General features: G+C 40.4%; 2 protein-coding genes across 17 annotated transcripts in view; one reads left to right on the forward strand and one right to left on the reverse strand.

Moving 5' to 3' along the window:
* nbeaa (neurobeachin a) overlaps nt 1-6,004 on the forward strand; it is a 106,505-nt gene extending 100,501 nt beyond the window's left edge. For 11 of the 15 annotated variants that reach the window (XM_037979049.1, XM_017418059.3, XM_017418060.3 and 8 more), the window contains 10 exons: nt 110-274; nt 564-653; nt 1,306-1,498; nt 1,837-1,908; nt 2,135-2,290; nt 2,553-2,723; nt 2,826-2,927; nt 3,110-3,306; nt 3,430-3,581; nt 4,414-6,004. In XM_037979049.1, the coding sequence (XP_037834977.1) occupies nt 110-274; nt 564-653; nt 1,306-1,498; nt 1,837-1,908; nt 2,135-2,290; nt 2,553-2,723; nt 2,826-2,927; nt 3,110-3,306; nt 3,430-3,581; nt 4,414-4,504 (1,389 nt within the window). In that variant the 3' untranslated portion in view covers nt 4,505-6,004. The remainder of the gene's footprint in view (nt 1-109; nt 275-563; nt 654-1,305; nt 1,499-1,836; nt 1,909-2,134; nt 2,291-2,552; nt 2,724-2,825; nt 2,928-3,109; nt 3,307-3,429; nt 3,582-4,413) is intronic. The other 4 variants (XM_037979052.1, XM_037979053.1, XM_037979059.1 and 1 more) reach the window with 1 other exon arrangement.
* Nucleotides 6,005-6,487: 483 nt separating this feature from the next.
* On the reverse strand, nt 6,488-19,043 carry LOC108236925 (serine-rich and transmembrane domain-containing protein 1). Of its 2 annotated transcripts, XM_017418002.2 has the most exons (3): nt 18,151-19,043; nt 8,422-8,578; nt 6,488-8,355 (listed from the first exon to the last, which is right to left on the reverse strand). In XM_017418002.2, exons 1-3 carry the CDS (start codon nt 18,185-18,187, stop codon nt 8,226-8,228), a joined length of 324 nt encoding a protein of 107 aa, XP_017273491.1. In that variant the 5' UTR covers nt 18,188-19,043; the 3' UTR covers nt 6,488-8,225. The 2 variants fall into 2 exon arrangements, with proteins under 2 accessions (XP_017273491.1, XP_037834989.1); XM_037979061.1 differs by having other exon boundaries at nt 6,489-8,578; nt 18,151-19,040.
* Nucleotides 19,044-22,187: the final 3,144 nt, after the last annotated feature.

The raw sequence follows: 22,187 nt of genomic DNA on the forward strand, positions 1-22,187 counted from the left end.
GTTCCCGAAAAATATAAATAAACTTTTTCGTCTTTTCCTTTCGGCACTAAACTTGCTGCTGACCTTTTTGTTTCTTCCTCTCTCTGCCTCGACCTCTTCCTCCATCCAGGCGTTGGAGAGTGAATTTGTGTCGTGCCAGCTTCACCAATGGATTGATCTCATATTCGGCTACAAGCAGCGTGGTCCAGAAGCCGTCCGAGCTCTCAACGTGTTCAGCTTCTTGTCCTACGAGGGAGCAGTCAACTTGGATAACATGGATGCTGTGCAGCGTGAGGTTGGTTTCTATGGCAACGCATCATTTATGAGATTTACATCTTATTAGATTTTTGAACTCTCTTCCTCTTTTAGTTCTAGCACCACAATAGTGTTTTTTTCAGGATTTTTTCGTACAACATAAAATGCAACAACTTCAAGACAAACTCAAAGCCTTTTTACAGTGCATGTTGACAGACTTTGCAAGGATGTTTGGGGAGAAAATGTATCTTTATTTGGTTATATATTTCTGGATCATCTGTCATTTTCCTTTTTTTTTTTTTACTTGTATCTCATTTTTCCATCTTCAGGCAGTTGAGACCCAGATCCAGCTGTGTGGTCAGGTCCCTTCCCAGCTGCTGATTGAGCCACACCCACCTCGCTCTTCTGCCATGCACCTGGTGAGAACAATTCGACAGATTCAGCAGAACCATTTTTTCTGTATGTGCTTTCAGAGAACCTCCACAGGGGGAAAAAAAACTATAGAAACATTTTTAATCTCAAATGCACACTAGATGACATGAAAAACAGGTTGTTACTACGAGAATGTTTACATTTAGCTTCTGTTTTGAATTTACATGAACTGTAATAGGTTAGCGCGGAGCTTCGTTGTATTTTGGTCTAATAATGAGCTTACTGAATGGTCTCCAATTTCACACTCTGTTCTTTGAGATTTTATTACATGCTAGTGTATGTAATAGTCTTTTAGCCTCTTTATTCTCCCTGCAACCCTAAGCAGCACGAGGCCTTAGTGTCTCCACATCAGAGCCATCCATGTCAACCCAAACCTCCCAACCCCCGACCAACCAGACCAACCTCCTCCTCCTAGTTCTCAAGCTGCCCTCAGTGTGTGTACCTGCTCTGATCCTTTGCTCCCACTAATTTACCTTTCCCCTCCCCACCTCTGTCCCATCCGTTCTGTCTTTCCCTTTTACCTCCATCTTCACCCCCTCCCGACCCGAACCTTCCCGTCCCCTCCTCTCTCCCCCTCCCCGTCCCTTCTTCTTTTCTTCTCTGTCCTTTTCTCTTCCTTCTCTCTGTCTGTCTCACTAGTGTTTCCTTCCCCAGAGCCCTCTGATGTTTAAGGATCAGATGCAGCAGGACGTCATCATGGTGCTCAAGTTCCCCTCCAACTCCCCCGTCACCCACGTCGCGGCCAACACGCTCCCCCACCTCAGCATACCTGCCGCCGTCACCGTCACGTGTAGCCGGCTGTTCGCCGTAAACCGCTGGCACAACACAGTCGGTGAGGACCAGAGGGGTTTTATTCTTCTGTGTTAAAAAACAACATTCACAACAATCAAATAAGACATTGAGAGACCTGTTCAAAACATGTAATGTTTGTTTTTTAAATATATTTATGACCTGATTAGCATGACAGGTTCGATATCATCTATCATAAGGGTCATGGGGCAGCTTATGTTACTGTTAATACTGATTGCCCCAAAAGATGTTTATTCTTTAACGTCAACCTTCATCAGTCGTTGCATCAGAGATGAGGAGGTGATTATTTGTAAGAGTACAGTTTAAGGTTTACTAATGAAATTGTATGTGCATAAATGACTGTACTATCTGACCCTGCAGGCCTCCGTGGAGCTCCAGGCTACTCACTGGAACAGGCTCATCATCTCCCCATTGAAATGGATCCTCTCATAGGTCAGTGCACACACATCGGAACAACAAATCTTTATCAGTTAGCTTTTATTTGGTTCCTCAGATATCTATAACCTCTACTTGGATTTCCCATCGCAGCTGTAGAATCCTGTTAAGTTACAGCAAACAACACTGGAAGTGGTCACTTATATAATCGTTGAGCATAAACATTGTTTGGATGCTTTTATTGCAAGTCAGCATTTCTGTGTTTTTTTTTTTTTTTGTGTAGCAAACAACTCAGGAGTGAACAAGCGTCAGATCACTGACCTGGTGGACCAGAGCATCCAGATCAACACGCACTGTTTCGTTGTTACTGCCGACAACCGCTACATCCTGGTCTGCGGCTTCTGGGACAAGAGCTTCAGAGTTTACTCCACTGAAACTGGTTGGTCACAATTTAGAAGTTTTCTGTGTACTTTCTGTGTAAATTTTGCCAATTTTCTATATTCAAAGAGATTTTGTTTCACTTTGTTGTCTAAAAAAAATAATAATAAAGAAAAGCCCTTTATTAATCATTTTTCAGATGTAAACAGGTGACACTTCCATCTTGTACGATTTTATTCCCGGATTCAGAGAAGCCATGACCTTCAAACGTATGAGGAGAGGACACACTCTGATTAAGACTTCCGTCCCCTTTCTCTCCATAGGAAAGCTGACCCAAATAGTTTTTGGCCACTGGGATGTGGTGACGTGTCTGGCTCGGTCAGAGTCCTACATCGGAGGGGACTGCTACATCGTGTCAGGCTCCAGAGACGCCACTCTTCTTCTCTGGTACTGGAGCGGACGACACCATATTATAGGGGACAACCCCAACAACAGTAAGTGGTCTTTTGTGTAAAAGTCTGCGTGTTTCCAGATGCCAGTGTGTGCACGAGGATGTTGGTTTAACCCGAGCTGCGTGATGCTGTGTTTTCCTTCAGGTGACTACCCTGCTCCCAGGGCGGTGCTGACGGGACATGACCATGAGGTGGTGTGTGTGTCTGTCTGTGCAGAGCTGGGATTGGTCATCAGTGGAGCCAAAGGTTTGCATTTGTTTGAACATCCAGAATCAGATTATTTGGACTTTCAAGTTGAAATGTGTACACATGAACTACTTAGTTAAACCACACAAAAAGGATTCACTCACTGCCGTCACCAAAGATCTGTTTGCTGGGATGAAAAGTGAATTTCTACTACACGTTCTTTCTTTGGTTTTTCTCCTCAGAGGGACCGTGTCTGGTTCACACTATCACCGGAGACTTGCTAAGGGCCCTGGAGGGTCCGGAGCTGTGCCAGCGGCCCCGTCTGATCTCAGTGTCCAGCGAGGGACACTGCATCATCAATTATGAGCGAGGTCGCTTCTGTAACTTCAGCATAAATGGAAAACTGCTGGCACAAATGGAGGTCAATGATTCCACACGGGTAAGGCTGCGAGAGTGAATACTGTAGATGTGAGCGTGCCTGAATATTTCATCCGCTAATCATCCTGAAAGCTAAAGTCCCCTTTCACCTCTTTTACACGTCTCTCTCTTTTCCTCTTTTCAGGCTATCTTGTTGAGTAGTGATGGGCAGAACTTGGTGACGGGAGGTGATAATGGAGTTGTGGAGGTGTGGCAGGCATGTGACTTCAAACAGCTTTACATCTACCCAGGCTGCGACGCCGGCATCCGTGCCATGGACCTCTCACATGACCAGAGGTACGATAAAACCACCTCCAAGAGAAGAAAGAAAACTGAAACTAGTTATTGCATGATGTACAATATTTTTGATGATGTTCCCTAGCAACAGGTGCATTAACCCTAGCCAGAACGAAACGTGTCTCTATTTAAGGTAAATTAATATAACTTTAAAGTGATAGTTCAGATATTTTCTTGTCAGAGCTGTAGCCCCCCCTGGTGGTAGCAGCAACACGCAATAGAAACTTTAAACTTGAAGAGAAAAAAAAGAATTCATACGCTAACAGACACGTTAGCAATATCGCTTTCAAAAAGGAAAACATGGACAAGGCATTATGTTCTATAGTCTTCAACACTGATGCTGCTCAGAACCTTGCTTTAATTGTGGTGATTAATAGCCTGTTAGCAGTGCCTGTAAGTCTGCAGAGCTGTGAAAGGATAAAAAATAACCGTAACGTGCTCGAATGTAGCGTGAGCTTTGAAATGAAATGAGCAACTAATGCGAAAAAGCATTGGCTCTCTTTACCGGGGGTTTCTTGTCAGCCTTAGTAGAAAAGAACCAAATAAAAGCTTGTATTTGTAGGACACAGGTAATGTCACATGTCCATTAATTATGTTCCCTAGCAACTAGGGCAAATTAGGCTATGCCAAAACCTATCTTTAGCCCACATTACAAGAAAAGACCCTTCAAAACAAACCACTTCTCTTATGAATGTAGTCCAAAGCAGCAAATTTTTCCTGTTACATTGACTGAGTTTGAAGTAGAATGGACTTATTTGTTGAGGCAGACAGAATGTCCCGGGGTTTCTTAGCTGGGCTTTTAAATGGGATGTTTCGTGTGTTCTGCCCGCAGGACTTTAATCACTGGCATGGCCTCTGGAAGCATCGTGGCTTTCAACATAGACTTCAACCGCTGGCACTACGAGCACCAGAACAGATACTAAGGTCGGTAAAGTGACGAAGAGGAGAGAGGAGCGAGGAGGTGATATGTTCTGCCATGTGTCTGCCGCACGGGGAAACCACAGGTACCGAGAAGGAGAAAAATTAGTGCCGGACCTTAAGCTCTCATTCCCTTGAATTGAGAATGTGTGACAAGTGCTGGTGGAAACGGGTTCCTCTGAGCACGCGTGTAACCACAGACACCTATAATACCCAGAAGATACACACCAAACCCTTGCTAATCCAACAGAACGTCTGCAGCGTGGGGACAACGAGCAAACTGTGCTGAGGTCCATCATACGTGCACCCCACCCCCACCCCTCACCGGACGGCCACAGCTGCCGATCCTGGTCCTTTTAAATCGTCACAGATAGAGATTTCCTGTTTCCTCTTTTATTCATTTATTTTTCTGTTCAAGTTTTTGTCCTCTAGTTTTCACGTCAGTGGAGTTCGGTTCATAAATATTTGAGTGGATTATAAAATTCCAGTTTCCTTCAGAGTATTTAATTGATTTACAAATGGTCTAAAAAAACGCACCAGCCACTCTTCAAAAATCGGTGCTATTGGCTAGATCTTAAAAATTTTACGGCTGAAAAAATGCCTGAATATTTTGAAAATGATTTTGTCTTCTTGGATTTAATCAGCTTGGGTTTATTTATTTATTTATTTATTTTCACCCACAGCAGGGTTAAATCTGATTTTTATGTAAATAAGGCTCTGCTTCTTTCAGAGTCACACTCGTTCTTTCACTACAAAAACTGCGCTTCTCACCTTTAATTTATTAATGACTTGCTGTATGTAAAATACTGTGTAATAATTAATATAACATTGACAAGACTGATGGTAACGATGGTGGTGTCAAGGATGGGGATTTTGTTTTTTTAAAAACCGGTGACGGTAATGATGAGGAGATCTTGCCAGTTCCACCACAGAGGATGAACACCAGACTGACATGATTTCTTTTTGTATATTTAGTGATTGTTTTGTCAAATATGTACATATAGTCTTGGTTCAGGCTTGGCAGGAGACTCACTCAGCTGAATAGGACTGAAAGTGCAAAGGAAACCTTCACTCACACACATTTGTTGATTATTTAAAGAGATAAAAAAAAAGAAAACCAAGAGAATCAACTCAATGTAAAAGTTTGTTTTGTATTTGCACTTTGCACCAATCACATATCATTATTTATTAGCTTGGTTCTTTCTGGTCGGCTGCCTTTTCCGTTTAGGTCCATTCTCCTTCGGGATTATTTGTGCATTGATGTTTGTATTTAAAACCGTTGAGCTCATGTGTGACTCTTTAAGTTTTACAACCTCACAGTTGTAAGCAATATCATGATTCTGTAGCTGATAGAGGCTGGGCGGAGGGAGGGGAGAGAGAGGACAACACGTGAGACTTGCTGTATGTGTGAAGCCATCTCGATCAAACATGCACATACTCTTATCGACAGGTTCAACTTACGTATCCAAAAAGAAAAAAAAAAGGTTAAATATTTTTGGATCTATGAAACCCTAAAAACTATTGTATTCATGTTTTATTGCAAAGATGTAAAATATGACATGTGTGAGTTGGAAAAAAAATCATGATAAGAAAAATAAAATATGCAAAGAATTTGAAGTCTGGACTTTTAATTGATCATATATATATATATATATATATATATATAATACTTTTTTTCCCTCATGATCATGAGACATTACGGATGTCTTACAGCATCATTCATCACCACGTTTAAAAGGAACAATCCTCCTCCAAAGTGAAAATGAATTAAAGTTTGGTTAAAATGTTGCACTGCAAAAATAATTTGTTGGAATATATGCTGTTATTTCTATCTTTTTTTTTTTTTCTTTTTTTTTTTTTTTTTTACTGCTGAAGCTGAAAACAGACATACAGAGTCCTGACAGTTTTACAAAGTAGTCCATGTCCACAGTCAGCTCTTTCAGCTTTGTTCTAGGATACAACAAGAAGTCCTATGCCGGAAACTTTTCATGGGAATAAACCTGGAATTTAAAATATTGAGGCTGGCCCTTTAGCGGGGATTTTAAATGTAGTTAAGGAAAATTTTATTTTAGCATCATCTTGACTAAAACAACTGGATATCATAGCTGAACTGTGCAATGAAAGGTACTACACAGTAAAGATGACGTCTCCTGGGCGTGTAGGGACAGGTGTAAATAGTAAAGTAAAAAGTTGAACTGTGGGTCAAAGTTATTGTTTGCTCATGACATTATCTTCCTAGGACAAAACAAAATGTTTATATTTTTGTTTGGATATAATAGTTTGTTTAAAATCCCACTATGTGTCCAATTAATTCCCATGGAAAGATTCCAATTTGAAATATTTCCAAAATTTTCCCACCTTAAGTTCCCTTTGCAGCCCTACTCCTCCAGAGGCGCTTCATCAGTGAAAACAATATAAAAATGTGCTTGAACTGGGACTGTTTAGGGAAAATATCCAACTTTGGAATCATAAAAAAGTGATACATGTCTTAAATTTATTTAAAAGAAAACATCCTTGTAGAATATGCAACATCATTTTTTTTTAAAGTTTCTGATACCATCCAAATACTTCTTGTAGAGGAGGGGAAACATCCTCTGCTGTGGCGACTTCCTTGAGCCCAACGACTCGGCAGCTGCGGAGAACCCTCCTTCTTCAGGCCCTTTGAAGCCTGAGATCAGATGCTACATGAACTGACAAGGAAGAGAAAGTAACGCAGGCAGCTCTGTTATTCAGAAGTAGGATTCCATCTCGTATGTAGCTGAAGTAAAAAGCTGTTAAGTCTTCAACCATTGTTGCTTCCTCTCCTTTCTGTTCTTCTTTGTGCAACCTTTCTTCTCCAGACTTTAGATTTGAAGTCACTTTCGCATGTTCACAGTTACTTAATTTCCCTAAAAATCCTAAAATGAGCACATGCATGCATCTCTGTACAACGTTCTCTGTAGTATTATGATCACCCGCCGCCACACACACCATTCTATGTGCGAGTGTTAATTTGTCTGCCATGAAAGCAGTATTATCTAATGAACCACTGAATGGATTCTGATGAAACGCCCGGGAAGTGATCACTGGGTGTACATCTACACCAGATTAACTTTTGGAGTCACCCTAAATCAAGATGGCAGTCACAGCTAATCAACCTTAAAAAAAAAAACAACACATAAATGATTATAACTTTAGTCTTACAGATACTGATTTGAGCTCAAATTTGGTGAGAGTCATCACTATGTCGTTTACAATGTTCAACCAAAACGGCTGTGACTCCACACCTTTTCATCGTGAGATGAAACTCTGGCATGAAAGGTGGCGGGTGATATGCATTCCTTCAAAGGATGCTAGGTCTATAGTTTTAATATTGCGTTTTCAGTGTGATCTGCAGGCATTACAAGACATGCTGTACAATCGGAAAGTAAATACGACAAAAATCGTAGGAGAAAAGATCCTTTATTATGTGCTTCCCTGCAGTGGGAGAACACCTAAATGAGTTTGATGCCTCATAGTATGATCACTCTCACTCTTCATCACAATGTGAGCTCTTCATCCCTGGAATTATTGCACTTTCAGGATTAAAATATGCATGTATGGAATGTCATTTTGTATTCATTTTTTTTGTTTGTTTGTTTTTGTGTGATTTTTGGGCCCTTGTGTGAACGCATGCTCGTCTGTGTTTTGCATGTAAGCGTCCACTAAGGACGGCGTGCAGCTCCTCGAGTCTTTGTGAGCTCAGTCCTAGCTCCCTGAGGTGGAGAGTGCCGAGACAGTGGACGAAATGCTGCAGATCTCCATGTTGGTGAAGGAGCTCCCTCCCTCGCTGCTGCAGTCGGGGACCGAAGAGGACGAGGAGATGATGTTCTTCAGCCTGTGAAGGGAGATGATGAGCAGCGTCAGCAGGAACACCAGCAGGCCGAGGAAGAGCCACACGTACACGTAAACGTTGCCCTGGTGTCCCGGCGAGGAGGCGGCCGCCGACGTGGAGGCGGACGTCGGGGACAAGTGGAGGAACGTCCCGTTGTCTATCGGAGTGATTCCGGTCTCATTATGATCCACCAGCAGGACGTCCATCCCTGACATCCTGACTGACACTTGGAAGAGGAAAGGGAAAAGGAAGGTGAGATTTACTGCAAAACAAGCAGAAACACACCTCACTTCAACATTAATTATTTAAAAGACCTGCAGGAGAATCTTTCTTTTTGTGTACTGGAGCTGTCAAAAATGTATTGTTTCCCAGCAGCATGTGTGCATTTTTGATTTGGGGGTGAACATTTTACTCCAGGGTGCTGAACAGACTTTTATCAGATAATCAATACAAAAATAATAACTTGAGGAAAACAAAATGGCATTTAGTAAAACCAAAAACCACCTGACTGAGCTCTAAAAATGACACAAACATACAATAAAGTATAATAAAGTGGTAGCTACACCAACTAGTTTGAAAGGAATTTTTAAATAAATTTTAAATAAATAAGGACCTGCCACTTTTTACACCTCTGGAGCATGTCTTAGAATGACTCTCAGCTACGAACAAACTAAATTCAGATGTACATCCAGGGATTACCTTCTGAAAGTTTCATTAAAATTTGTCCTGTGGTTCATGAGATATTTCGCTAACAATATACACAATCAATTCTCTCTCTCTCACACACACACAGACATGGGCAAAAACCAATTGCCTTCACTTTCAGAGTAAGGATATCTTAAGTTGCTGATAAAAAGCTGAAAATTGGTCACTTAATTGCCTTCTATTATGCTATATAATGTAGGAAAGCTTGTGAACAAAATGTGTTCAAGGTACAGAAATGTAAAGTTTTTTTTGTGTAGCTATCATGACTCACAATATGTCAGTGCAATGAGTTAACCTTTTGTGTAATATATAAGGACAATAGCCCCAAAACATATAGAAAACCCCTGTGGATGGATGCATTAAGATTTTATCAGGTTCTTATGTGGAAAGGTTAGATTACAGAACCCCTTTTTGCTCTAAGGAGTAGAGTTTAACAGACAGCAGGGGGCGTGATTGTCTCATTGACTGCCTGTCAGACTTCTTGCCTGCAGCTGCGTCTGCTCATAAATGAAGGCATACTTATCTGATGAAATTAAACTCCTCATAATCGGCTTTCACAATGACGACTGAGAGCCAATCTTCTTCTTCTGTGTATTAATACTGTTCATAATGTTCCACCATAAATGACTGCATGAGTCGAAAGCTGACTGCAGGATGAGAAGCGAGTGTGTGTGTGTGCATTGTGAAGACATTTGCAGTCTCTGTCGGTGAAAGTTGGAGGCAAAGAGGGCTGATTTGTATTGGGTTCAGGCCCGTCTCGTGGCTCAACTTGATCTATGACAGCAGAGAGAGACACTTCAAAGAGGAGGAATAAATGACCATGACTAGAATGAAAGCGAAAGGTCAGCACACACTTTTCATCTAGTGTGTGTTCACTTTGCTCTTATCTGCTAACCCTGCACTTCTTTTTTTTTCTTCTTCTTCTTCCCCTTCTCCATTTCATTATTCATCCCACCATGCCCCATATAGCCTACATGCCCCACCACTTGCATAATATTCAAGGGGAGAGATGGAAAATATATTTGCTCACCACAAGCCGTTTGAACTGCATTAACAGTGTGTGTGTGTGGACCCCATTAACTGAACAGTTTCAGTATTTTAGTGCAAAAAGAGAGAGAGAGAGTTTACAGATGAAACACTGGAAAAGACTAAATGCATCATTAAACAAATTATAATTTCAAACAGGGAGATTTGTTATCTGTTTTTTGCATAGGTACTGTAAGCGCTCTCCAGTACAAATCTTATCAGATCCAGTGTTACAATAATTACTTAAATGTTTTGTTCAAGTCATTAATCAGAGTAAGATCTGGGTTTACATGCAAGGAAGGGATATGTCTATGTGCTGGAAAACTGTAGCCAGCATTGCTCTTTACAAACTATTAGAAGGGATTGTGACTATTTGGATCCAAACAGCAGCACTCTGACATCACTTTTCTTTCCCCACTTTTACCTTTAAATAGTTTCTGAAATATTTCAAATCTGCCAGGTATAATAGCTTGACAAAGTTGCAGGCTGTAGAATAGACGTAAAAGGCATAGAAACCAGCAATAGTAATAAAGCCAGCAAATTCTTTCAGGTATCACTTTATTTCTTGGGTGCTTTGTAAGAATTCAGCAGGGTTGGAGAGGAGAAAATTTCTTATTTAAAGGAATTGTTCTTTCCCAAAGAGGACCCTAAACCACTGTTTATGCTTTTGTGTGATTCCTGTTTTGTGTCAGCCTGCAACAAAGAGTGAGTAGCTGTTTCACAGTATCAATTTTAGACCAATGAACCGTTCCTCTCACAACAAGCTCTAACAAAACCGCTGAAACCTGTGTTTTTAAAAGAGCTGGAAAAATAATGAGAAAAATGATCTTATTCATATAATAGCATTCACCCAATAAGGCTTTTGTTCCCTGATGAGTAAGGTTTGCACACAGATGTAAACTGAACGATTCCTGCTTTCCCTCGGTTTTGAACCTTTATAGATGTAAAGTTAATTGAATGCACCTATAAAGAATTTGAAACCTTCGCAGAAAGCGTCACCGCTTTAATGAGAAATCAAACTTTCCTGAACGCTGCGACTAAAGTTAAAGCAAGCCACTCTGTCCCCAATCTCTTTTCTCTCCCATCTCTTCACTCCCTTTCATGTCTCTCTCCCTCTCTGGGTGAATTTGACGAGAACTCTGCTCTCTTTAATTTACAGCTCCAAGTACCTTCGGGGAGATGCACGGAATAATTAGGATGGAAGAGCTGAGCTGCCTTATTTCTGCAGTTTCTGCGCTCTCTCGTCCTAACTCTGTTTTCTTTATCAAGCGCTCCCCGTGGTCATCCCATCCCGCTGTAAGCTGGACTTTTTTTGTTGTTTGTTTGTGTTTGGTGTGTTTTTCTCCTCCGATTTATTTTCATTTCTTTAGCTTTCCAGCAATAAATCCTCTCCGCTGTCTGCGTCAAAAGGGATTCATTAATTTCATTTCTGAAATGCTTTACCACCTACTTTTTTCTGTACATTTCCATGATGAGTTCCCCCTTCTTCTCTGATACCTTTTAATTGTCCCAGCCCTTACAGTCGTCTTTTGTCTGCAGCCCAGGCTAAGCTGTCGTCCTTCATGATATGTTGTTTTTAAATCTGCGATGAAGCTTGTTTATTGCGAGCTGAAGTGGCTGATAATTGTGCCTAATGATGCTTTTTGTATCCAGGCAACAACGTACGTGCCGTTCTTTTTCAAGCTAATCTACTTTAAGAGGGCAAGCCGGGCAGTCCTGCAGAGTCTGAAGAGGTTAGACGTATGCACGTAGTCACGCACGCCCACCTGCACATGACGAATGCCACTAGTTCTGTTCTTTAGGAAGAGCTGCAAAGGTAGGACTCAAATGCCAAGGGCTAATTGGGGGGAAAAATGTTTTTATTGGAGGAAAATAAAGTGGTGGTCAGCAGTTTTGTGCGTAATCTGAGTTACATGCAAACTGCTGGTTCCTGTTTTATGATTTTAACCTAAAACGTTTGAGATTTCTGTCACTTACATAAAAATATCAAATTTAACCTTTAACGTATTCTGCCTTTTAACCCCAAAATTCTAACAACAGGGAGTGCTCAAGTTAAATGCTTTGTCCACACAAAAACAGCTTCTTTAAAATAATCTTTTTTTTTGTTATTTCTAAAAGTGTCGTCGTAAACATGGCACCATTTCTAGGAATGTCTTTCTCCTCACAGAAACACTGAAAACGACCCAAAACACTGCAGTAACTATGCCTGCATGTTGCACTGGTGTCTCATTACCTTTTTAAAGCATGAAATAACTCATTACAGCTAAATGTATTGGGGAAAAAATGAATATTTGAACTCAAATCAACAAAAGTGAACACCTAAAAAAATATATCTGAGGTGTACTTTTAACTTGTAAAGGAAGATTGTACTGGTTCTGGCTTCAACTCTCAGGTTGTGGTCGAAGGTTTACATATATTATACAAGTTTCTGTGAAAGACATTCTGGCTGTTATCCATGTCTTATCCATTTCTATCAGCTGCTACAACAAAAATGTTCAATTTATTTAAAAGAAAACTTGCCTACATTTTGAAAAGTATTGTCAAAGCTAGATGCATGAACTGGACTTGCATCCCTCTCTTGAGTTTATCTCCCAAATATGATCTCAGGACACTCTACTGTCTACGCAGCTGCATCCTCTCAGTACCTTATTACAATTGTTTTACACCGTCAGACAGAACTGGTTCTATAATGATGTGCCAAATAATCTTTAGATTTCAGCTTTAACAACAAAAACCATGGTGGAGACAAGTATTTTCTGTTTTCTGTCCCACCCATTTCATTTTAAACTTGACTTTTGTTTTTACTCACTGTTTGGCCGCCTTATGGAACCTTATCTTTAAAAGTCATTGCGTGTTAAAAACACACTTTTTAACACCTTTTAACCTCACCTATAAATTCTACAAAACGCTTTGCAAAATCCAGAGCTTCACTTCGACTGCAAAAGGCTTGAAAGGCATCTCTCTACCCTCCCCCTCACATGCATTCCTTTAAAAACACGCCTGGGGGGGTCACAAAAAGTACAGTTTGTGTTCATTAGGATTTATTGACTGATTTTTATTTTGTGTTTCACTACCATCCCATGAGACCAGGATGATGGAGCACATTTCTTCCATCAGCATGCGACTTTGGAGCGATCCCTCATCAATATTCTGTTTTATTTTCAGCCTGTAATTAAGCAAATAATTTATACAATTATACTAATTTGTGTTTTGCAACAAACTGATGTGTTAATGACGTTTTAAGCTGGTTAGGAAAAAGGTACTGATGCCTTCATGTTTGTCCATAAGGAGGGCTGTTGGACAAACATTGTGTTTTTTTTTTCTTTTTAAGTTTTGACTTTTTGTGGCTTTTAATCCTCACTCAGTATATACCCAGGAGGAGTTATATACTTTTCCCCATTATTTGTATTTTTTTTTTTGCCACTTCTTTTGCGGTGCACAGCTGTGATGCCACGAGGTACAAAATACAATCAGGGAAATCTAAAGCAAAACTGCAGGGCATCAGCAGAAACCCAATTTTTAGAGGTTTTTAAAATTACTTTTAGCCTCACTCACCCCTATTTCTCCTCTGTAGGATTTTTGTCCTTTTCTCTGTGTAGGTTTTGTTTATGTTTAAAACATCTCACGAACCACTGGTTGGATTTTAATGAAACTTTTAGAAAGTAATAATCGTGTGTCCAGCTACAATTCATTCACTTTTAGAGTCCATCCAGTTCAAGATGGCCACAACAGCTAATCAGCCTTAGCCAACACAGGAATGGCTATGACTCACCCAGCTTTACAAACACTGAGCTAAAGTTTGGTTTGGTAGTAGCTGAGAGTCGGTCACAAAGTACTCCACATTACTCAACATTTTTGCTAATAACTGTGGTATTAAATATTAGTCAACTCACATAATTTTATTCACAAGATTTGACCAAAACTGACATAATTTTGTCCCCTTTCAACCGAAGATGATCTTAGTTTAAAATGTTTGCATGAATGGTAGCGAGCAATACGCACTCCTCCAAAGAATGCTAGGCCTATTTTTTTTTTTATCTCTTCTTAACTGAACTGAAATCTCCTTTTTCTTCTTGAGTTAATTGGTATCCTTGCCCTTTTGTTTTAATTTAAGTATCCTCCTTTATTAAGCTCCTCTATCAGCTTAATAGATGACAGGAAGTTCAGGAAGTTCAGATCTGGTATGGAAGTTATTTGGTGTCTTTAATTCTTTGCAGCGTTTTCTTTTTCTGTTGCCACAAACTGACACTTGAAGCTATCGTGGTCTTTAAGGGTCAAGCATAAATATGTTCAGCTGCACTTTGTTCCCTCTGCAGAAGAATTTCAAACAGATGAATTATATTTAGTCTCAGCTGAGGCTCCTCTCTCGTGTTTCTTTAAGTTTTTTGGTTGCCTGTGCATCTTCTGGGTGGATTGTCCAGAAGTACAGCTGCTGCTCCTCTGAAAAGAAATTGCCTAATAAAGAAACCTCTTTTTTTCCTTAAGATTGGATGTCACTGGACTTTACATGAAACGACTTACATCTCTATGCTTCCAAAGCAATTGAAAAGGAGTGTATTTGCTTTCTTGCAAGAGTTAGGCTCAGATATTTTGAGGCTTTTCGATGTGTCAGCCTTCCCATTTTACCGTTTCATCTTACTTTAAGTCTGCCAGCTCGCAGCTCATCAATGGCTTCTTGCGGGATTCGCTCCTCCTCTTTACTCTTAAAAAACACCTCTGATAAAGAGCTATTCTACTGTCAGCTCTGGATTCCTTTGCTCTGTTGAGTGCTTTAAATATATTTTGGCTCCTGTCTGCCTTGAGCAAATCTTTCTCCAGAAGTTCTGTAGCTTTCCTCCTTCAGTCTTGACATAAACATGTGTTTTGTGATCCACCAAAGAGCTTTGACTCCCCCCTTTTTTTCTCCTCCTGAGTTCACCTTTGATCTGCACGATCTCTGCGAGTCTCTGCTCAAACAACCTCATCTGCTGCTTGTGGAGTGCCTTCAGCCCAGCTCCTCCTGAGACTTTGTGCCGCGCAGCTTCCTCTGCTCCACTTTCTCGATCTGCCCCCTCTAGTCTTTTCATTTTCCCCTTCCATTTATGTGTCTTTGTCATTATTTACTGTATATTTGCCTTAATTTGATGCATCTAATGTGTCCTGTCTACACATATATCCTGAGATGTTCTCCCAAATGGTCACAACTTTGTTTTCTTGTGGGGTTTTTTTTGCATATAAAGTTTTAGCAAAGTAAATTCTGCACAGAACTGCACTGTTTCAGGCAGTAAAATTGAAACACAAAACTAACGTTGTTTGCAAGTATTTCTTTTATTCTAATTAATTTGCAGATTTTGCTAATGTTCTGTTATCAACAATAACAGTCTCCATATTTTTTTTTCTATTAGTTAGTTCATTCAGGGACAAATAAATTCTGCCTTAGACTCCCTGCTGTTTCTAATTAAACTCTGGGATATCTGTAGCACAAAGCAGCCCTCGCAATTACTCCAGTTTTAATAAATTGTGCTTGTAGTGCAAATATTTACCAAAATGCTAAACTTCCCAGTGAGGCAAGATCTGCTGTCCGTTCAGTTCTGGTATTAGCTTTTCTCTTGATGAATAATGGACGAGATTTAACAAAATGTCACAGCGTTTTGTCCACATCCTTCGTGTGTGTGTTTACAAGACCTGGGATACATATGCATGCTTTGTCACCCATCACCAAAGGACATAAGCAAATCACTGGAGGAATTTTAATGAAAACTGCTGAAAGTAATCACTGGATGTGCATCTACGACTGATTGACATCTGGAGTTAACCCCATTAAAAAGGGCTGCCACAGCGAACTGAGATTAAAAACTCAAAAATGGTCCTAACAAAATCAGTTTTACAGATATTGACCTAACATCTGGTGTGGAAGTAGCTGAGACTGATCCTCATCACATATTTTGAGTGCTAACAAATTAGAGAGATCTACAATTGACTGACTCAAGGCTGCAAGGAAAAAAAACTACATCATTTTTTTCCCCTCACAGCCTTGGTTTTGGAGTTCTTGCATTTTGTTCTCGATGCAGCATCTGCACAAAACTTTTTTTTCTCGGCGGTGTCTGAGAACTTATGTGTGATTGGTCTTTGATTGATTTAAAGTGTTTAAAATGTGTGCATTCCTGTATTTCTGCTGGTGCAGAAGTTTTGAGGAGCAGCAAGCCGAGGCAGTGAGGAAGTATAAAAATCTAAATAACACGTCAAGGCAAACTTTCCTCTTGTCCTTGACAGCTTGAGAAAACAAATTTCTTGGTTCTTGTGGAGTTTGTACCAAGCTTTACAGAGTCAACCTAATTCAAGATGATTGTCACAGGTAATCCACTTTGAGTAGAACAAAAACAGCTGTAATTCAGCCAGTTTTACAGATACTAAGCTTAAAATGGATGTGGTAGTAGATGAGAGTCATTCGCAACATATACTCCGAGTGTGACATCTCAGTTTGCATGAAATTCAGCATCATGTCAATTCTCAGGTTTGAGCAAAATGGCTACACATACTTTGCAGCGTAAGATGATCTGAGTCTAAAACTCTGGCATGAAAGGCTGGGGCAAAATGCATTCCTTTCAGAATGCCAGACTTTTAATTTTTTATTTTGTGTCTGTAGCAAATGCCTGAAAAAGTAGAAAAACCAGAGCCAAAAGCCAATCGCATATTTACAATCTAGGTATGCAAGTCTAAGCAAATAGTAAAGCTTTTCACACCTTTACACACATGTACACACACACGCACACATTTTTATTTCATTTTAGCCTTAAAAGCAAAATTTAGATTAAAAAAATCAAGAGATAAAAGTATAGCCTGAGTATCAAACGTGCTCAACGTCTTATATTTTAAGCCAGATCAGCTGAAAACAGACCTCGGGCTCAAATCACATGAATCCCAAATGGCTCCTGCTGCTCCGAATACCACAGATAACCCTCACAGGGGTCGCAGATATGCAGCGGTGATGAAAGTGAACAGAAAGTGATGCATCACAAGCTTTCTCCGTTTTCAAATATCCTTTTGCGGGACAAACAAACGAAAGGTTGCCATTTTAGAGTACAAAAAGGAGATGGTATTGAATTTATTCTACTAAACAATGGATTTGGGATTTTTTATTCATTGCCGCCACATTTGAATAACAAAAAAAAAATCTCCTGCTTGCACACCTGAATGCACTCAGAGCGACAGCAGGGGTCGAGCACCACTGTGACCTCGCTGTTATCTGATTCTCTCAGATATTCGGAGCATTAAAGTGCGGCTTTGAAAGGGAACAAATTGGGATGAGATTTCAAAGGAGCTTCAAACTGGTTGTTGTAACTGACAGTAAAGTAACCGGAGCCCAAACCCACGCAGACACGCAGTAATGGATGGTGGTTGTTGGGTGTTTTTTTTTTGGTCAGTGGCTAGTGTGGATAATGAGCTCTGTGCCTTTGATGTTTTTGGTGCGTGTGCGTCTGCTTGTTAGTTTAAGTGTATATTTACACCTGTCTCCCATTTTTTTAACTATTCCTTATACTTCTGAACGTGGCCAGACAGATCCAGACAGGTTGTCTCCATGCAGCTCACTGACTTCCTGTTTATTACTTTGGAGCAGAGTGAGTCACATAAAATTTGAAACACAAACCTGCTTTTATTCTCTGACTAAGAGGACACTTTTATGTCTTCTTCCTTTTTTTTTTTTACCTCACTCTGGGGAGACAATTGCTCCACTCATTACTTCTTATTTATCCCCTCCACTGCCCTATTAAAAGCCGGCTCATTTCCCAAGTTGACGATTGGATGCATCCATGAATATTTCCACACATCCCCCCTTATATCCTTTACTGGATGCAGAGGCAAACAGAAACATGAGAGTTCCATCTTCCCTAATTCTTTTTCCATTTTTTTTTGTCCCACACAATACCATTGTTACTGGTCTTTGTAATCAGCCGTATGAAGTTCCCGTTGACTCCATTTGAAACAATAAGCCCCTCTTTGCATATTAAAAAAACTAATTTGGAAACCTTTCAATAAAAGCAGCCAATAGCCTCAGCAGGATGCGATGAAGAAATGAGAGTTACCAACCTGTTTTTGATGTAAGAGGCAGCTCCTGCGCGCTCATTTCGTGCAGAAATCCATCCTGTGTTCAGTCTTGCAGCCGGGCAAACTGGATATCTGCTGCCCCAGAGATCTCCCCCGTTAGCCTGTCTGTTTGCTCTGCCTCTCTGTCATTCACTGTGACACACATACACACACGCGCACACACTGCAGCTGGAGTAGACAGATGCAGCTCCTCTCTATGAATGGATACACAAACAGAGGCTGCTGTTAATGAATGATGCAGCTTTTTTTTTTTTTTTTCCTCGAGAAGTGGCGAAGAGGGAAGAAAAGGGGGTGTTGGGTGTGTGTGCGGTGCTCATTCTAATCCTATCCCCTCTGTGTGTGTGTGACTCCCTTCTCTCCGCCCTCCCACTCTCCTCTCTGCTTGCTCATCAACTTCAATAATGATCACATCAACAGTCAGACCTATTCCTCTGTGTCGTGTCGGTGCTCGTTTGGCCAAAGTAGATGCTCCTCGCAGTCAGGAGGCTGCTCAGCTCTGGCATACAAATAGCCAAAGCCAGAACAGTGATCTGATAAAATAGTCAATGAATCAATGTTTAAACCTGGGTCTTTGCTTTGCTGCTCAGCAGACAGAGACAGGACACCTCGACTGAGACTTCAAACCAGCAGATGAATGAGGAAAACAAGGAAACAGAACCTCTTAAAGCCATAGTTCAGATGTTTGAAAGTGGAAAGTTCTGTGGAAAAGTTCTGAACAAGTAATATCTTTCTAGTTGCGGATAGCCTTTTGAACATCTTCAGTTTGTTCATTCTCTGTTGTTAAACAGAGCTGCTAAGTATGAATATGTTGAGCGTATTTACATGTTAAAAATGCACATTATTCACAACAAGCCCTTCCATCTTTTTTTTTTTTTTACTTTCTTCTATTGACTGTCAAAATAAAGATGGCTTTACTCGTAAAATATGTCACTTTGTGGGCACAAAACACAGGCTGACACTTCCTCCCTCTGTGCTGTGCTGTCATGGTGTTCAGATTTATCTGGACAAGTTTTGAAATATGCATCTGCACTTTGACAGAATCTATTTAAACAGGACTTCTGCCTGTCACAATTTCTGTCTCTGTCCCTGCTGAGAGCCATGCTTTCTTTCTCCCTGCTACCCAGACCCCTGCACTGCTGTCACACTTTTTAGCCTGGTGGAATGCCCCCCCACCCCCCAGCCCTCATCATCACTCGTTGTGTGATTACACCAGCCAGCCTTTTCCCAAATTCTTCTCTGCCGCTCCTTACAAGTCCAGCTTCTCTTCCTCCTGCTTGGTTTGACATAGTTGCTTTGGAGCCATTGTTCTCCAGCTTCTGCTTACCTGTCTGCTTGTCCACCTGCCTGAAAGAGCCTCACTTCCCTGTGCCTGTGCCTTCATTTGACTCCAAACCGAGTTCAGATTGTCGGCTGTGATGAGGAGTGTTTCGAATCTGCACTAAGGTACAGTTTGTGTTGACAGCTAATGTCACTAAACTAACACGTTCACAATGTTCCTGCTTGCAAGGTGACTTTAAAGGTGTTATGTGCAATCTTAGAAAAAAAAACAATGGGTGTCACACACTGGATTCTAAAGCAGGCTGAGGCAAAAAGAAAAATTGATTCTTAGAATAAAAAAAGTCTATTTTGATACAAATGGAACCATAAAGACTCAGACTGTTTGTATTTCTTTGCTGGTTGGAGCTCTCCCTGAAAGAACTGTGCATAAACAACATTCAGAAGGTCATAATAATTTGCTGCAGTAATAATACTCAAATCTTTCCACATGAAATTAAACAAACCAGGTTTTGAATTATGTTTATAATTCAATGCAGCACGCTTGCCATGTTTTGGGTTTCAGGGATCAGTATTTGTGACTTACTGATATCTAGTGGTGACGTTGCAGATTGTACCCAAATGAATCCACCCCTGTTTTCCCAAACACATTTTAAAATAATTACACCTTCTGTATTTGTATGTTCTCATGTTTATAACCATTTGGATTGCTCAGCTATGTAGGAACAATGTGTTCAGCAAATAAAGTAATAAATAAAAATCAGTCCCATCAAATTTAAAGTCAATGTGCACTCTAAGAATCACATATGAGCTTGTTAGCACCTTAGTGGTATTCATGAGGGTGTTAACCGTGTGGCAGATGACACTTGCCCCTGCTCTGTGAAGGGAAAAAGGCGCCTTCTCCTTCACAGATGCGAGGGTCCTCGGCCATCTGCCTTGCAGACACGAGCACCGGAGGGGAATAGAGCCACAGCAGAACAGAGACGAGCGATGTGACGTCTGCTTCATATCTAATCCAATGTTCACTAGCTTCACATACGTACCTCAGACAAAATGTGAATATATTTGAAGCTTTCTGGAGTTTGAGCACATATGAAAATATTTTCTTAATCTGAACTCCTAGAGAAGGCGCGGGGGGGGGGACATGATAAATATTTTAATAAGACCCTTCTGGCACTGATGCTCAGTGCGTTAAGGGAGAAACCAAGGACAGAGAAAGGAGAGCAATGCAAATGATTTAATTATTCTAATAATGGCTTCCCCTCACCTTCACTCTGCTGATCACACTCTGCAAGACGACTTCCAGGCCTATCACAGGAAATCGACAACAATTCCGATTTCCTTGAAAAAAAATGTACAGTGTTTGTCAAAGCTAATTAGGGCAGTGTGAGTAAGCACACTGTCTGTGTGAGCTTTTAAAATATCTTCTGAGCTTTTTGCATCGCTCGTGTTTGTTTGCATGATACATGAGAGAGGACTGAAGGATGAAGATAAGAGCTCTGCCCTCAATTGGCTTTTGTCACTAATCCCAGAGGGCGCAGAAGTGGCCTCCGATTCCATGTCATTCACCGACATCCAAGTCTGCTCTGCCTCCACGCCATTCTGGCTCTGCCCTTGTGAGGACACCAGTTTCTGCGCTGCATGTTAATGAGACATGCGCCAGAGGAAGGGAGGAGGGTTTGATTTGACATTCTGCTAAAGCCCCATGTGAACACAAGTTTTAAACTCTGGTAGAAAAAAAAAAAGAGAGGGAAATGTCATGACCGGCTGCAGAAAACACGGCATGCACAATTTTTAGGCAATTTGTCTTTGTAAGGATTATTGCTTTTGTTGAACAGTGTTTTTAGTCAACCGAAGGAACAGTTTCCTTTTCAAAAGCATAAAATCACAAACTGGGATTTATACCAATGTACTCAGAACTCTGTCTGAAGTTGTTCCAAAAGAAACAAGCCAAACATTCTTTCTAAAACAGTTTTTTTTCTTTGCATTTATGAGGATGATATGTATTTGCAATTTGGCAATTGAGCAAGATCTAATTTAAAACTTTGCCATTGCTTATTGGAATCAACTCTGTTCTGTTTGTTAGCAAAACATGTCAAGAACCACATTAGAACATTAGAAGTCAACCCGATTCAAGATAACTGCCTTTGCCAGCACAAAAATGGCTATAACTTACTCAAAATTGCAGCTAATGAGGTCATGTTAATATGGCAGTAGCTGAGAGTCATCCTCAACATTTACTCTGAACATTAACACATCTTGCAAGATGTGGCTGTGGTGGCCATCTTGAAATAAAACTCCCTTTAATTTTTCAGTGTCTTTTTGACTTTTCATAGTAAATTGTTTGATTATATATGAGGTAATAACAGTGTCCGGCAATTATGCTCTTTAAATAAAGGTTTTGACAATTTCATGCCGAGTTCTCATTCATTAAACAAACATGTTTTACCAAAACATTATCAATGAAATGAGAAATGAGAAATGAATTCAGCATTCATAGAAGGAATGCTCATTGCCTTGCATGCCAAAATGTTTAACAAAGATCTGAGGATATGTTAGTTCTCAGAGTTTCTGTTCTGAATGACTCTCAGCTACTACCACACCAAATTTTAGCTCAGCAGCTGTAAAATGGACAGAGTTATACATGTTTTTGTGTTCCCTAAAGTCAGGTAATTGTGGTGGCCATCTTAAATTGTGTCGACAATTGTAAATGTACATTAAATTATTGTTTTTGAGAGTTTTAA

This window comes from Kryptolebias marmoratus, linkage group LG13, assembly GCF_001649575.2.
Source record: "Kryptolebias marmoratus isolate JLee-2015 linkage group LG13, ASM164957v2, whole genome shotgun sequence".
Lineage (NCBI taxonomy): Eukaryota > Metazoa > Chordata > Actinopteri > Cyprinodontiformes > Rivulidae > Kryptolebias > Kryptolebias marmoratus.